This window comes from Rhodamnia argentea, chromosome 4, assembly GCF_020921035.1.
Source record: "Rhodamnia argentea isolate NSW1041297 chromosome 4, ASM2092103v1, whole genome shotgun sequence".
NCBI lineage: Eukaryota > Viridiplantae > Streptophyta > Magnoliopsida > Myrtales > Myrtaceae > Rhodamnia > Rhodamnia argentea.
Window position 1 is genome coordinate 25251774 of NC_063153.1, and position 14567 is coordinate 25266340.

The 14567-nt window shown below is 41.9% G+C and overlaps 1 protein-coding gene across 3 annotated transcripts; it reads right to left on the reverse strand.

Annotated features, from left to right (window-relative positions):
- Positions 1–2932: 2932 nt before the first annotated feature.
- LOC115726177 (beta-1,4-mannosyl-glycoprotein 4-beta-N-acetylglucosaminyltransferase) lies at positions 2933–7137 on the reverse strand. Of its 3 annotated transcripts, XR_007198010.1 has the most exons (3): positions 6930–7137; positions 3284–4596; positions 2933–3230 (listed from the first exon to the last, which is right to left on the reverse strand). XR_007198010.1 is itself a non-coding variant. In XM_030655944.2 (2 exons), exon 2 carries the CDS (start codon positions 4458–4460, stop codon positions 3354–3356), a length of 1107 nt encoding a protein of 368 aa, XP_030511804.1. In that variant the 5' UTR covers positions 4461–4596; positions 6961–7137; the 3' UTR covers positions 2933–3353. The 3 variants fall into 3 exon arrangements, 2 of the variants coding, with proteins under 2 accessions (XP_030511804.1, XP_030511802.1); XM_030655944.2 differs by having other exon boundaries at positions 2933–4596; positions 6961–7137; XM_030655942.2 differs by having other exon boundaries at positions 2933–4596.
- Positions 7138–14567: the final 7430 nt, after the last annotated feature.

Below are 14567 nucleotides of genomic sequence, written 5' to 3' on the forward strand. Positions count from 1 at the left end.
TTACGAGACTTGATTGCTCCTTTCGTTTTCAGTGCAATTTCCTTCTTCCCCCCGCGCCAAAGTCGCACCACTTATATTTGCACCACAGACATGATAATAATTTGCATCTTGACCAATGCAATTTTACCCTACATCTCAACTTGCATGGCGTCATTTATTGGTAGTTACTTCAACGAAGAAAGTCGGTCCATAACTTTTTTTTTATCTTCTTCTTTTTTCCCTATTTCTGGGTTTTCGAGTAAAAGGTCTTGTCGAACTTTTGGGTCCGGGATATGGTCGAATTCGGCCATTTTAGGGCACACATGACAACACTTATGGAGTCGAAAGTACTTCGGGAGCAGAAACCCGTTCGGTAACATAACTTCTAGAGGAAAAATTCCGTTTGATTACGTAACTTCATTTTTTCTACTTTTGGAGCATTTTAGAGCCACTTGAAGTAGCAAAAAAAAAAAATTTACTTCTCTCCAGAAGTAGGAAAATAAACTTATGGCTAGAAGTTAATTTCTAGAGATGAGGTATTGCCATGCGCGCCCCAAAATATGCGTCGTTTTAATATCTCGAGCGCTTCTAAAGGAGTTGACTGACCAATTCTTTTTTTGTTTCGTTTTTTGATCGAGGACGGACCAATTTGGTTAGGCCACTTTTTAATAACGTTTTTTCCGTAACAACTTCGACCGTGAAATGAGCATTTATAAGGTTTTTGGCAAACATATTATAACTGTATCCCTTCTAGAGCTGCAATAACTTTTAAAATTGGTTCGCTCAGTTTTAGGGGTAGCCCCAGCTTTAAGACATGAATTATCGAACATACAATAGAGCTACATTTCACACCACGGCACAATTACAATTAGGGTTCGGTTAAACTATCGTACCGACGGACAAGCTCCAAGTCTTAGATGAGTTGAACCTTAAGCAATAACGAGGACGAACGGTTTGCGTGCATCTGGAGTCATTGGTTGAAAGAACATTTTTTATTTTTAAGACGACCTCTCGAAAAGAACATTGTTTTCTTTTTTGTCCCGAGGGCAAGATTCTCAATTCATTCTCCAGAACAACTTATATCGCTCATAATCATCGTTATCATTGAGAATACCTAAATTTTGGCTACCTCATTTCCTCATACATCATGTAGAAAATTAGGAGTCGGCCTCGATCCTTAAACAAAAATGTCATTAGCATTGTTCATATTTGCAATTTCATTTAACAAGGGTAGGGGCACGTACGTTGTTATGAAGTCTGTCCAGTCATAAATCTGACTTGAGATTTAAGTGCCGCGGGGATTTAAGGGAGAGGGATGCCCTAATCTCATATGAATTTTCAAGATCGGGCCCCCCTGCGAGCTCGGCCGCAAAGGGACATGGCCGGCGAAGGAGTACGGACGGGGAGGCCGTACGTTTGGCAAAGTTCGATCATTCACGGGATTCTTCCCATTAATGCATGGAGACATTCATGGAGAATCTTCCTGCAGAGGACCCCAGAAAGGAAAAGGGAAGCTCTGCAGACGTAAATGCGGAGATAAGATTTTGGAAATCAAGAGGGAATCGTGAGTAAACAGGAAGAAAGTTTATTTCCTTGCCTGTCGAACTCAAGCTCCCTGTCTCCGGCGCTGCCTCTCTCCTCTCTCTCTCTCTCTCTCTCTCTCTCTCTTCAGCGTTCTCACGGCAGTCCAAAGCGTCCCCCGAGCATCGCCATCGTCCGCCCGCAACCACCATTGTCCGTGAACGCCGTCGCTCATCGAGCTTCCTCCGTCCTTGGCTCTACCGCCGGGCTTTCGTTCTTGGTGGAGAACACGGACCGAATCATCGACGAGGGCACAAATTTTCACGTACGACCACGTTCTCCATTCGAAGGAAAATTGTGCATGTACGCGACAGAGAGGACTCGGCACCATTCAAGCACCCTCCCAACATTCTCCAAGGTAAGAATTTGTTAGCTGTTTCAAGTGGCTGTAGTTTCTGGGTTATATGCTTCATTGGTTTTGGGAATGATAGCATCATCTGTCCCTAAGTCTAGATCTCGATTCGTCACTGTGATCCTCATAGGAATCGATCATCCTTCGGTTTCGCGATTAGCATCTACTCTTAAACTCCGTTAATCATGCCGACACGGCCTTTCAACCGAGTGCTCTCACAGTCCTTGAACTGAACGCTCTCCGTAGGACCGAATAGCCATCTTAATCCGTGGTCATCGATCCCTCCTTCGTTTTGTTTTCTATCTTGTCCTCATTTAAATTCAGTTGCTGGAAATCCTGATTCAGACTGTCGACTAGAGTTCAACTGGAAATTCTAACGCCCATCGATCGCGACATTCTGCATTGACCCCCTTTTGGATACGAGCGGAGGGATTATCGATTTGATTTGCTATCTCAATACAAGAATTTGATTGTACATACGTGATGGCTACTCTTTATTTGTCTATTCTCCGTATGATATGGTCAGAATTATGTCACATATGTTTGGTAAGGTCCCATGGAAAGAATGGGTCCGCACCTAGTTCGACATAGGGCAGCTTGAAACTTACTCATCCTCTTATGTCTCTATCATTCATCTAACACGATAGGAAAGGGGAGGAAAGAAAAAGAAGAGAGACATGATAAAAAGGGGAACAAAAAGACAAGACCTTTCCATGGATGTGACTAGAGATTGCAAGTAATGAAAGTATGAGCTTAGCTTATCTTCATCTTCATATGTGGAATCCATGCATGTAAAAGCAAAAAGCCAAGATGCTTATTAATCTAAGAAGAAGAAAGCTAGAGACTTTAGCTAGTTTTGACAGACACGGCACATCATCAGATGTTAACGCAGTTTGAATCCGACGCTATTTTCCAGACTAGAGAAAGCAGGGGACTTTAACCTTTTGGCCATCGACAGCAACTTGAAACATTTGATCCAGACAAGAGCAGTAGCATCACATGATGCCAGGGATGAAATCCTTAGCACGATGGCGCCTTTTATTAATTAGCTAAAGATACGGCATTTCAAATGGTTTCAGCTGTTTCACTTCTTGACGAATTGCGGGCATAGCTCGATCTGAATAGGCTATCGACATTCCTGTCTGAAACAATTCTTAAACACGAGCTGAACTAGACCTGAACTAGCTACAAAGCTACAAAAGGGGCTAGGGACGGTGGCATTGCTCTGTATTCATTGGTCCAACAGCGGGTTCCATGGCAACTGAAGGACCAGATCAGCAGTCATGTCAGGGCGCGACTGTCCATAGCAGTCCTTTTGCTATCAACCCTAAAGATCTACAGAGTCTACATCCTCGCATGAAAATATCGAGCCAGTCCAATCTATAGTTGAAATCAACAGTGGTCATGCATCGACAGCATTGCTACATTAGCCTGGAAGGTTTCAGTCTGGACTTCTTACACAGCCCCCGGGAAGAAGAAACTTGAATTTTTCTGCATTCGCTATGACATACGCGGGAAGGTGAACTGCAGAAGCTGAACGGGGAATTGGACCCAACTTCTTGATCATCTCCTGGAACGTGTACTCTTCAGGAAGCATGTCGAAAAGATCGTCTCCCTGACAAATGAGCTTTTGAATCCTCGGGTAGCTCAGGTGATCCTTCCTTCTGACTCGGTCTGCATGGCTATAAGCAGTCATCTTAAATATAAACTCTCGGATTCTCCGGAAGCAAAAGCTGCAATGCCATCCTGCATCAGAAAATATTAGATCGGTTTGGCGTGAGTGCCGATAATGGGTCCTTGGGCCATAGATATGGGCAGTGGCTCGCCAACTGCTGTAGTCCACCGGAAACTCGAAAGAATACATGTAATGCCTTAGTTCCAGATGCATTACAGGTGGGATCTCATCACACCACTGCAACATTTTCAAAGTATGGGGGCTCGGAATCTCATCAGTGTCGGACATTATCAATAAGTCACCATATGCAATTCCAGATCGGCGAAGTAACCCATTCATAGCCACCCGTTGCTCGGACTCAAGCTTAAATGGGTCTTCATGTGATCCACGATTAGCAACTCGACCAGAAAATGTATCATGGGCAATTTTCCCTTCAGCAAAAGCAAATTGAGCACGGTTTGAAGCAAAAAATAGAGGCTTTGGAATGCCTGTGAATGTGGTATTAGACTCAAGAATCACGAATTTAGTGACATAGGGGTAGAGCTCACGCCACCTTATTTCGAGCATATCTAGCTCATTGCTGAAAATTACAGCATCATACACCCGCCGAGGCTGGGGGAGAACAGACCAGCCATGAAGGCGACACAGATGCTCCAACGACACATTCTCTGCATAATAGTGAGGTATGCGTTGGAAAGGGGTTGGTGGATTGTCCCAAAGTGGACGGAGAAAGTATGATATTTTCTGGCCATAAGTGAATACCCCAAGTAGACAGATAGGAACAATGATCAGAAGTAGAATAAAGAGGCTCTTTGGTGGTGCTCGTCTAGACATGAGGCGGTGGGGTCGTGTGGCCATTCTTCGAAGGATCATGAAAAGAATCTAACAGTAACATCTTCAGTACGATCAATTACAATACTTGGGCAGTGCAGTAGATTGGGGAATGGGTCGAGTAAACTCCCCAGGGCCGGAAAAATAACAGACGAAGCTCCATGGGACGGTAGATAGCCTGAAAAAATTTATTCAGTCGTTAGAAAAAGGGCCAGAACATAGACTTTACTCTAAACGTGACAAACGAGAAAAGATCGGAGCTGGGAGATCAGGTTTCCAAACTTCTAGCACAAGCCAAGCTACATCAACAACAGCAATTCCATATATATACTTTGCATTGAGGAAATATGGGTGGACTATTTACACATTGAAAATCAAGTGGTTTCAGGCAAATTATAGTATGAGATCTTGCTTTACAAGCTCACTGGATCATAACATTGGTAGAAACCAAGCCAGTTTGTGCCCTAAAATATTTTTGCAATCAGTCAAGAAGACAAACGCAATATTAGGCCAGTCAAATTTGATCCACATAACATAGAAAGGTAACAAGAATCTCCCCTCTATGGTGCATGGCCTTTTTTAAGTATCAGCTTTAGTCAGTATTCCTAGACCCAACATGGACTTTTACATTATTGCAACATTGCTGTTGTCAAAACTTCTCAATCATGACATTCTTTGATGGGTATCATTTTGTAAGCAGCTCCTTCATCCAGCTTTTATGGAGGGAAATAATACTACAATAGAGAATCTGGCAAGAAGTCACAATGATGTTCGAAGATAATAGTATAAACCCCCCTACTAAGACTGAAAACGATGTTAATGATCCGTACTCCTACGACCTGAGATGATCCTTGTGATGGTGTCAAGTCATAATGCACTGTCAATGTCTTTGGTTTCTTTCTTTCTTTTTCTCATCTCAGTTGGTTGTAGGTAATGGCTTTTTTAATACATTCACCAAAGTACAGTACAATGTTTCCAACCAACCTGAAACTCTACTGAATTTGCAATCACTTTAGCTCTTGATCCTGAGACTTACCTAGCCAGTTTGTTATCTTACATAAAGTCTGACAATTCAAGAGCAAGATAACCTCATCGAAGACCAAATGTTGCAGAAGAGAGGCGTGTACCAATTAAAGTAAAAACTCACAAATTCTCAGTCTCAACCAACACTGTTCCATGGTCAGTCAACTTATGATGAAAAATACCAGTAAAGCCTTTACAAAATGTAGGAGTTTTTATCGGCTTATAATCGGTGTTAATTTCCAGGTGAACAACTTAAATGTTGGACTTTTAGACCGTGATGAAGAAGATATATCATAGAGTGCCAAAGAAACATCCCTGAGTTACGGAATGCTCTTTTCCAGCTAATAGTCAAAACAAAAACACTAGGTTTGGGAAATCAACTTTCCTCTCCATTAGACAAGTTCACATCTTTGACATGATCATTACTTACGCTTAAACGAATAACCAGTGGATACAAAAGGCAACTAGTCTTAAAACTAGCAAGGGCCAACAATGCAGTTTATGGCTTCACTTTGTTGCTCATCCACTCAAACAAGAACGATCAATCAGACCTCTAATTGACTAAGAGCTCAAAATTCTAGTCCCCAGAGAAGCTGCTCGGGCCAGCCTAATTAGGCCGTACTTTGGGCAGTTTTGGAAGAGGAGTTCATGGAGAACAGGACATTCCTCAAACAATAACCAAGGTTTGGGATAGACCACACTGTTGGTTTTAGGCCACCCAGTTTCTCTCCAAATAAATCACACAACGAAAGCTCTTGTAGACTGCAGTCTAGATATGCTTCTTAGTAAGCATGAACAAGAAGCATGAAATCCGAGTTGTATGGAAGCTAGTATGCACCTCAAACAGGGTAACCCCTTTAAGAATGATCACAGACAATTTACCCATCCACCAAGAACTCCTAACGTAACCTAAAATAGAACCCAAATGAGAACATGCGAATGAAGAAGGGGAAAAAAGAAGAAGCAATCAAATCAAATGACAGCTATATTTTTCATAAAACAGAAATGGGTGCCATCTCGGAGGTTTTCATAAATCCCATCAACTGCGACATAAGCCAATTGTAGCATAAATGGTGACACTGTCGATACTGCGCGACGCTTGATTCTCAAGGGACACCATCTAAGCGAGAGCTTCCAGCAGAAACATAAAGCTTCGCAAAAATAAAAAATGGCAGTCGCTGAGAAAATCACATACAGACGTGTCCTGCAATCTGAGGATGATAAAAAACATTGCCCCAGAACTATCCAAGAATGTCGAAAATGGGTCCAAGTTCATCTTTTTAACACAGGAACTAAGACAAAAACCGGGGGGAAAAAAAGAACAACAAAATGAATCGCAAACGGCAATAAATGCGCTCGAGCTTCTTCCATTGAAGTCGAACAACCTACGACAAACCCATGCATGCACCAACAATCATTCGTCCAGGGTAAAACACCGAACATTTGACTCCCAGAACTTCGCGAGGGAAAAAAGAGAGAAGAAATTACCAAAAATAGCGAAGAGAAGAAGAGAACCCACTAATTCGGCGCTGCGAGCTCCGACCAAAGCCTGATCAAACGAGAGCCGTGCGCCAATCTCTTCATCACGGACATGTCGATGCCGATTAGCACGAGGTCATTTGACGATATCAACAACCCAAAAGGGCGACGAGCGTACGCCTATGTGTACGTCAGAAAGAAAGAGAGAGAGAGAGAGAGAGAGAGAGAGAGAGAGAGGGGGGGGGGGGGGGCGAGGGGGCGAGGGAGAGGCGGTGAAGGAGAACATGCGGGGGTCACGTGAGCCACGTGCGAGGAAAGAGAGAAGACCGGAGGAGAAGCCAGGTGGACTCGGGAAGAGTGTGGCTCCCCTGCGGCCGGTCCTCATCCCGCCGTGGAGTGTGGGCCGTCCCTTTCGGAGACTCCAATGCGGGGCGGGGGAGGGGGAGGGAAGAGTACGGACTTACCGAGGGACCCAGCCACAGTCGGTTGACGTGTCGGCACACCATTGGCCAGTCCGACGAGCCGAGGTGCATCGAGATGCAGAGAAACAAATCGACTCGTCGTTGTCGTGCCTACGTGCCTTGAGCTGGCCACCTGCTCTTTTGCCCTTGTCTCGGGACGTTGACTTTTTTTTATTGTTTTGTCGGTCGTTGGAAATTTGAACCACGGAGAGAGTTTTTCTCTGTTCCACGGACAAAATAGGACTTCCCATTAATTAGGAAAGAAAAAAGTAAAAGACTGTTGGTCCGAGGTACGGCCAAGGCAAAGATTCATTTTCTTTCTAAATTTCACTTCAAAAATTCAAAATATAATTCGAAATTCTGAAAAATCATTAACTTTTCTTGACGGAATCCGTGTGTCGATATTTGGATGCTATGAAAATTTCAAGTGTTTTGGATATTTTTTTATAAAAAAAAAAAGTCAAAATAAGAAAGATTAGTCGTAAAAGTCAATTAAGAGAGACTTGGAATACATGGTTGTACATGCATATTACCATTGAAAATCAACATTGTCGGCTGGTGGATATGAAGTGACGAATATGTCTTGCATTCAGTGCATGCTTGAATTTCGCAAATCATTTGTTTGACATTTTTTCTGGATCCGGGTTGACTCGGATGCCGACCCGTCCTTGGCCAGGTTTTGGGCCGGCATTAGAGGGAGCATGCATATACCTTTCTATGTCCGCAAGCATCAAATCGCTTTCTCTAAATCCCTCTATTGTTTTTCAATTAATTCACACTTTATAAAGAAATTTTTCGATTTTCAAGACGCTGATTTTACGAGTAACATTTGTACCGTCTCGATGATTCGTAATTTTCACCATTCTAGGACAAATCCTCCATCTTCTCTAGTGATCCCCTAATTGTCTTAGAAAATTAAAACCTGTGGACAAAAGTTCATCTATAAACAAATCAATGATTAACTATTTACAAGAGAATCAAAGAATCTTCCGTGGGAGATAAATGATCCGTTATATATTATATAGCGGAATAAACATTAAAAATTTAAAAGAAGATAAAGAATTAGATAGTGGGCCCCATTTCATTTTCCCCAGCTCCTTTTTTGTTTTGGTCGAAGCCCCGGCTCCTTTGCTTTTCCTATTTTTGTGGGCTTCTTCTTTCTTTGTTTTGTCTTATTGTTTCACTCCTATTTTACATTATTTGAAAAGGTGGCACCGGAACGTGTTTGCTGTCTATTTAAAGAATTACATAGCATGGCAACGATTCTGGTCTGAAGAAGGGATTCTAATTAAAATTGATTTTTTTCTGACTTTGTTTCCTAGTTGAGTTTTGAAGAATCAAAACGTGTCTATATGTTTGACAACCGTACAAAAATTATGTTCCCGGGAACAATTTTTCTTTCCAATTTTTATCATTTAAGTCAAATAATTATATAGTTATTTTATGAAATTTCATTATATATTTGAAATTAATTGAAGATTAATTCATATATAACATATTACATATTGTATATAACGTTTCTTCGTGCTATTCCATCTAATTTTCCCATCATGATAAGTTATTTTAAACTTAAAAAAAGAGAGGCCATTTTGGTTAGTGTGTAATTTCATATTAGTTTTGTTAGTTACCTTTTAATCCTCACTTGTCCAAATATATTTTAATTTTTCATAAGCGATTTTAGTGTGGTACAATAATCTCTTATTGAATGTGGCTATAATGAATAGGTCGGTTATAGTATAGAACCCAAATATGGATGTTGATTATATGTATTCTTAGCATCTTCAATCCCTGTATTTAAACACAAAAAAGATGTTCTAATTTTTTATCAATTTTTTTTTGTGTTTTTTTTTTTTCAAAATAAAATCAAAATCATTTACATTACCAAACATATTTTTCACCCTTTTTTGTTCTAAAAAATAAAATCGGAGAATCAAAATCGTTGTCATATAAGCCATAAGAATCCAAAGTTCCAAAGGCTAACATGTGCAGTAGGCTAGTAGCTATACTGACTTCTACTAACACGTCCTCATTTTTTTTTTTTTTTTTTCCATTTTTGGCATTATCGTGCTTTTTTTTTTTTTGGCGGTCGAAACCATTTTTATTTGTTTCTCAAAGATAAACATCAAAGTCCCTGCGGTGGGCAGGCTAACAAATTTTGTGGAAATTGATTTTTTTTTTCTGTTTGTGCTTTAGCTACCCAGTGGGCAACTCTAATGGTCTCTCCATTCCAGGGGCTAAGTTAAAGTTTAGAAACCGGAGTAACTAATCACGGCACTCAGAGACAAGTACACACATTTCCAATGAGAGCTGATCTGCACATTTCAAAGTCCTTTTCAAACCCAGGCTATCATGGCGGAATAGCCACAAATGGGACGCATTCTGAATATCATTTGATTAAATAATTGACCCGATTTTCAATTGATAATTTTTTCACGAAAAACAAATATGAAATAGCCCATTTAATCTTTAAATAAGGTTTTGAATAGCTATCGTGAAAGGAAATAATACTCGGGTTTCAGCTTAAAAGAGGCAAATGAGATGAAAAAGTAAGCTTTTAAAACTTTAAACCGGAGGCAAGAGACCTTGAAAGATTGATTACTGAAAGCATATAATATTTGCTGAAGGTATATGCAATAGCCGATAAGATTCGCCACCATCAGGGGCCGGTTTGTGCGACCTCGGCAAGGGCGGAGTTGGGGTTTGCTCACCGCAGCTCCGCAGTTGGCCCTCGCAGGTCTACACCGGGACCGAGGGGCTGCACACTGTGCGGCGTACAGCCTAGCCTTGCACTTTCCCAGTAGTCCATTCCTCTTTTGCAGCATTTGAACTCCATTTCCTAGCATTTTTTGTTAAGTTTTGCATCAATTTTCAAGCGCTTGGCATCATTATTAAGTGTATACTTTGAAACATTCCCTTTGGTGCAATTTTTTTTTTCCTATAATTACGGGCTCAAAGTTTGGACCCCTCATTTTCTTCCAAATTTGAATTTGAGTCCGATTATCCAATTCGGTGTTTTGTGACGTCCTCCCAACCGGATAAGCCTGACTATGTCCGGATAAACGCCAAGAAAGTTATCAGGGACAAATGGTGGTATCAATTTGGATAGACTAGAAAAATTTAGAGCATAACTTAACAAACTCCAATATCTTTTAACAATGGAGCGATGGAGTGACCATTAGGATATTACTTTGCTGGCCACCGTGCGAGGACCACGCCTCCACTACAACCAGTCGTTGTCACTTTCGACCATAGTGTGGTTTTCGTTGCCTCCAACCACTGCCAATAGTCATCGTTGGCTAGCCGATCGTGTTCCCACAAATGAGGGTGAAAATGAGAAATTATACGTCACGTGGCTATCACCATCGAAGAACTTGAATCCCCTCAGTGAGTGCGCCTAGATCCTTGAGTTTATTGTTCACAGAGTCGTGTCCGCCCTCATCGCTCACTGCCCCAGTGCTGTCCATTTGTGGAACTCCGTCCACCTCCTCTTTGCCTGTCACTGCCCCTAGGTCGTCGGCTTCAATGTCAAGTGGCGCTCGAGCTTTGCATGCAGCATTTGCCACCCTGTCCCATCCTTCACCTCTAGATCCGTCGTGGCTGCCTCGTCTACGATATTGATCGCGGCCGCTGCCTCCCTAGTCGCTCCATGATGCTCTCGGCCACCCAAGACTAGTCTTAATCGGTATCCGGATCGCCTTCGACGTGGTGTGGCTGAATGAGGACTACGGCATGGGGTGGAGGTCACAATGGATTTGGTGAAGTTGGTAGTGAAGGGGACGAAGGGAGGGAGCTAAAGAGAGTAGGTTTGACAAGGCTGGTAAGGGAGCTTAAGCGGTAGGATCTAGAGATCCCATGGGAGATTATGTTGGCCAACTAAGATTTTCAAATATTTTTTAATCCTATCTTAGGTTGCAACAAACACAAGATGAGATTTTCTATGATTTGGAGAATAGTTTGGAAAAATTACCAAAAAGTCTTATACCTATTATAATTGTGCCAATTTCATCATAAACTTTTTTTTTTGCTAGATTAAGTTATAAACCTTTTGTATTTGTGCCAATTCAATCCAATTGGTCGGTTCGTGCGCCGATGTAGACAATTTCTAATAGTATTTTAATTTTTTTACTTATTCTTTTCTTTTTCTCTTTTTTTCTTTCTTTATCTTTTTTTCTTTTCCCTTGTGACAGGCAAGGTTCAACGGATCTCGTTGGCAACTAGTGAGGGCTTCACGGCCATGGGCAAGGCCACTTTGCTACCTTGCCCGTGCCCGGTAAGGGCATGGTTTCCTTCACCTACGGTTGGCAAGTTCTTGGCAAGGCTAGCCTCGCTAACCTAGACCATCACAAGGCGCGGCCATGGTCTAGGCCGCCTTGCTCGCGACCTCGATGGCCTTGTCTAGTGGCCGGCAAGCTCGGGCGACCCTCGCCGGCCATAGCTCGCTACCCACGGGGGAAAAGGAAAAAAGAGACAAAGAAAGAAAAGAAAAACATAAAAAATAAAATAAAAATATAAAAATATTATTAAAAATTATCCACATCAACGCCGATAGACCACATGAACTAAATTAGCACAAATTTAAAAGCTTTAGAACTCAATTAGCAAAAAAAAAAAAAGATTTATGATTGAATTGGCATAATTGCAATAGGTTTAATACTTTTTTAATAATTTCCCTAATATTTGGAGGATTTTTAATCCGACTTTATCCTATTATATCTCAATCCAAATCCTGACGTTCACACGAGTCCTTTAGGATTTCTCAAGGCTGTTATAGGCTGCATTTGGTTCTACTTTCTCAATGGACTTTAGAGCCCCTTGGAAAAAAAAAAATTAAGGTGTTTGGCGAAAAAAAGTTTTGGGCCCACTTTGGAGAAATACAACATTGACAAAGCTGGAAAGCCCATGGAAGTTGGGGACCCAGGCCTTCAGCCTTTTCGAAAGGAAGGTCCCAATATAAACAAACATTCTTCCCAAATTATCCCCACTAAAAATTTCCTATTTTGATTTTGCCCTCACGACTGGTTGTCTTCTCTCCGCAGATTTGGAGTTTGCGGGAGGTGGATGAGCTGGTTGGATGCTGGGGAGTGGGGGAGGTCGTCTAGGACGTCGCGTTGCCTGAGTGGGGCCTGCTACCATCGCTTGGATTCCACGACAATCGAAGTACAGACTTACCGCCTGGTTCATGCGAGGCTGGAGACCAGATCTAGCTCGCCTAAGGTAGCGCGACCTCAGAGTTGCCACACCTGGGGTCATGCGACCTCAGCGGCCCTCCCTTAGAGTCGCCCCAACCATCGAAGGGCCGGTTTTGGAAGCCTGACCGTCGAAATTTAGAGCTGGAAAGTTCGAGGTCTCACAAGCTCGACATCATTCGCTTGAGGTCATGCGAGATGAGGTTGCTCGACCTCTGCCGCCCTCGATTGGTGTGGCAACCTCGACTACGGGCTTCGCTTGAGCTTCAATGAGCTCTGTGACGACGGTTGGGCTTTGCATATCTGCTTACATGAGATCTGTTGCGATGGTCAGGCCTCGCTGATCTCTGTTTGCCTTGCCCGAACTCTGTTGCAATGAGGGTCACCGGTCGGTGCTTGAATGCTTGACTGGCCGACGGTCCCCAGCCGATGCTTGCCTATGGTCGCCGTCGAAGCAAGGGAAGTGTCCTGTCCTCTGGTTGCTGAGTCTCTCTCTTCTCTTTTCTTTTTCTTTCTCCTTTCTTTTGACTTTAAAGCCACTTTGCACAAAATAATCATCAACCGAACTCCATACGAGCAAGTGTGTCTACACCCCTCAAACTGACTTGACGAGAAATCTATTCTCGCGAACAAACACAACCCTTATACACACCTAGGAGCACTCCTTCTTGCATATCCATACAAGATCCGAGTAGGCGGGGTCGAGGTCCTACGAGGTACCCACTACTCGGAGTACCCTCTCAAAAGGAAAAAGATGTGTCTGTTAGGTTTGCTTCTTCTTAATTGGGTAGGGCATGTTCGACCAAAAATGCTATAATTACATACAAGACTACCCTCTTCCCAAAAGCTTCGTGGGGACTTCTTTACGACAGCGAACGACTGCCCGTAGGGGGTTTACCACACAAAGCCCCTATAGAGGAAAAACTTTATCCTAGCGAATAGAAGATGCTTAGCTTCGCACAACATTTACTTTTAAAGATACATCTTCGTTCAAAGATATTTAGGAAAACGGCTTTACATCCCCCAAAGCTGAACATAACGCGGGCAGAGTCCTTTGTAATCCAAATTCTCTTTTTAGAAAAAAAAAATATTAGAGTAATTGTGCTGCTTAAATAAAATGTAGAAGACTAATTGGCTATATGGATCATTGTTTATATATGTATTATAAATATCGTGCACGTAAGCCAACTCCTAGGTCCTAATACTGAGGGAATTAATCCTGGTGGACCTAATGTGGTGAGCTGCTCTGCCCATGTTATGTTTCTAATAAAAGGTCCCAAAAATTTCTCATATGAAAACTAGTTTAGACATTCAAAAACCTTGCATAATTATAAGGGTGAAAGGATGACATACTTAAATGGAATAGCCAAATAATAACACACGACTTTGTCATTTTCAAAATAATGTTGATGCATTGTCGGATTACCCGACATTTTGTCGACTGCACATGCATACTCGTGGCGCTTGTAACTCGTGCAAAATTTGCCATCCCATCAATGCATGTTATGAAATAAAAAAGAAGCACACATGACACATGGAGTCCAGTCAGGCTTAAGAGTGCGATTGTTTTCCGTAAAACTCAAAATTTGGAAAACATTTTTCCAAGAATTATCCCTTGTATCACTTATATAAAAATGAATGAATTAAAAACATTTTCATCATCCACGAAAATAGTTAGTCGAAAATTATTGTACCCAATGGAAACATTTTCCATCGATTTTTTTATTTTATTTTAAGAGCTATAACTAATTATTTTTTGAAAAATATTTTTCAAATCTTGAGGTTTCTTAGAAACAAACACATCATATGATACCGAGAGGGCGTTTTGGGGTTGCTAACCCTTGCCAACCTCGGAACACCATCTTTGTTTTTCTCAAGAATTGACTAATACCTTCATACACGCGCTACGTCTCGGATCATACTATGCTAAGAAAAATCAATCGAATGGCAATCGCATCCTACTGAGACTTTAGCTAAATGTTTCTGCAATTCAAATACCA

Excerpts from the sequence above, each read along its gene's own strand:
- LOC115726177 (XM_030655944.2), bottom strand. The coding sequence starts at position 4,460 with ATGATCCTTCGAAGAATGGCCACACGACCCCACCGCCTCATGTCTAGA.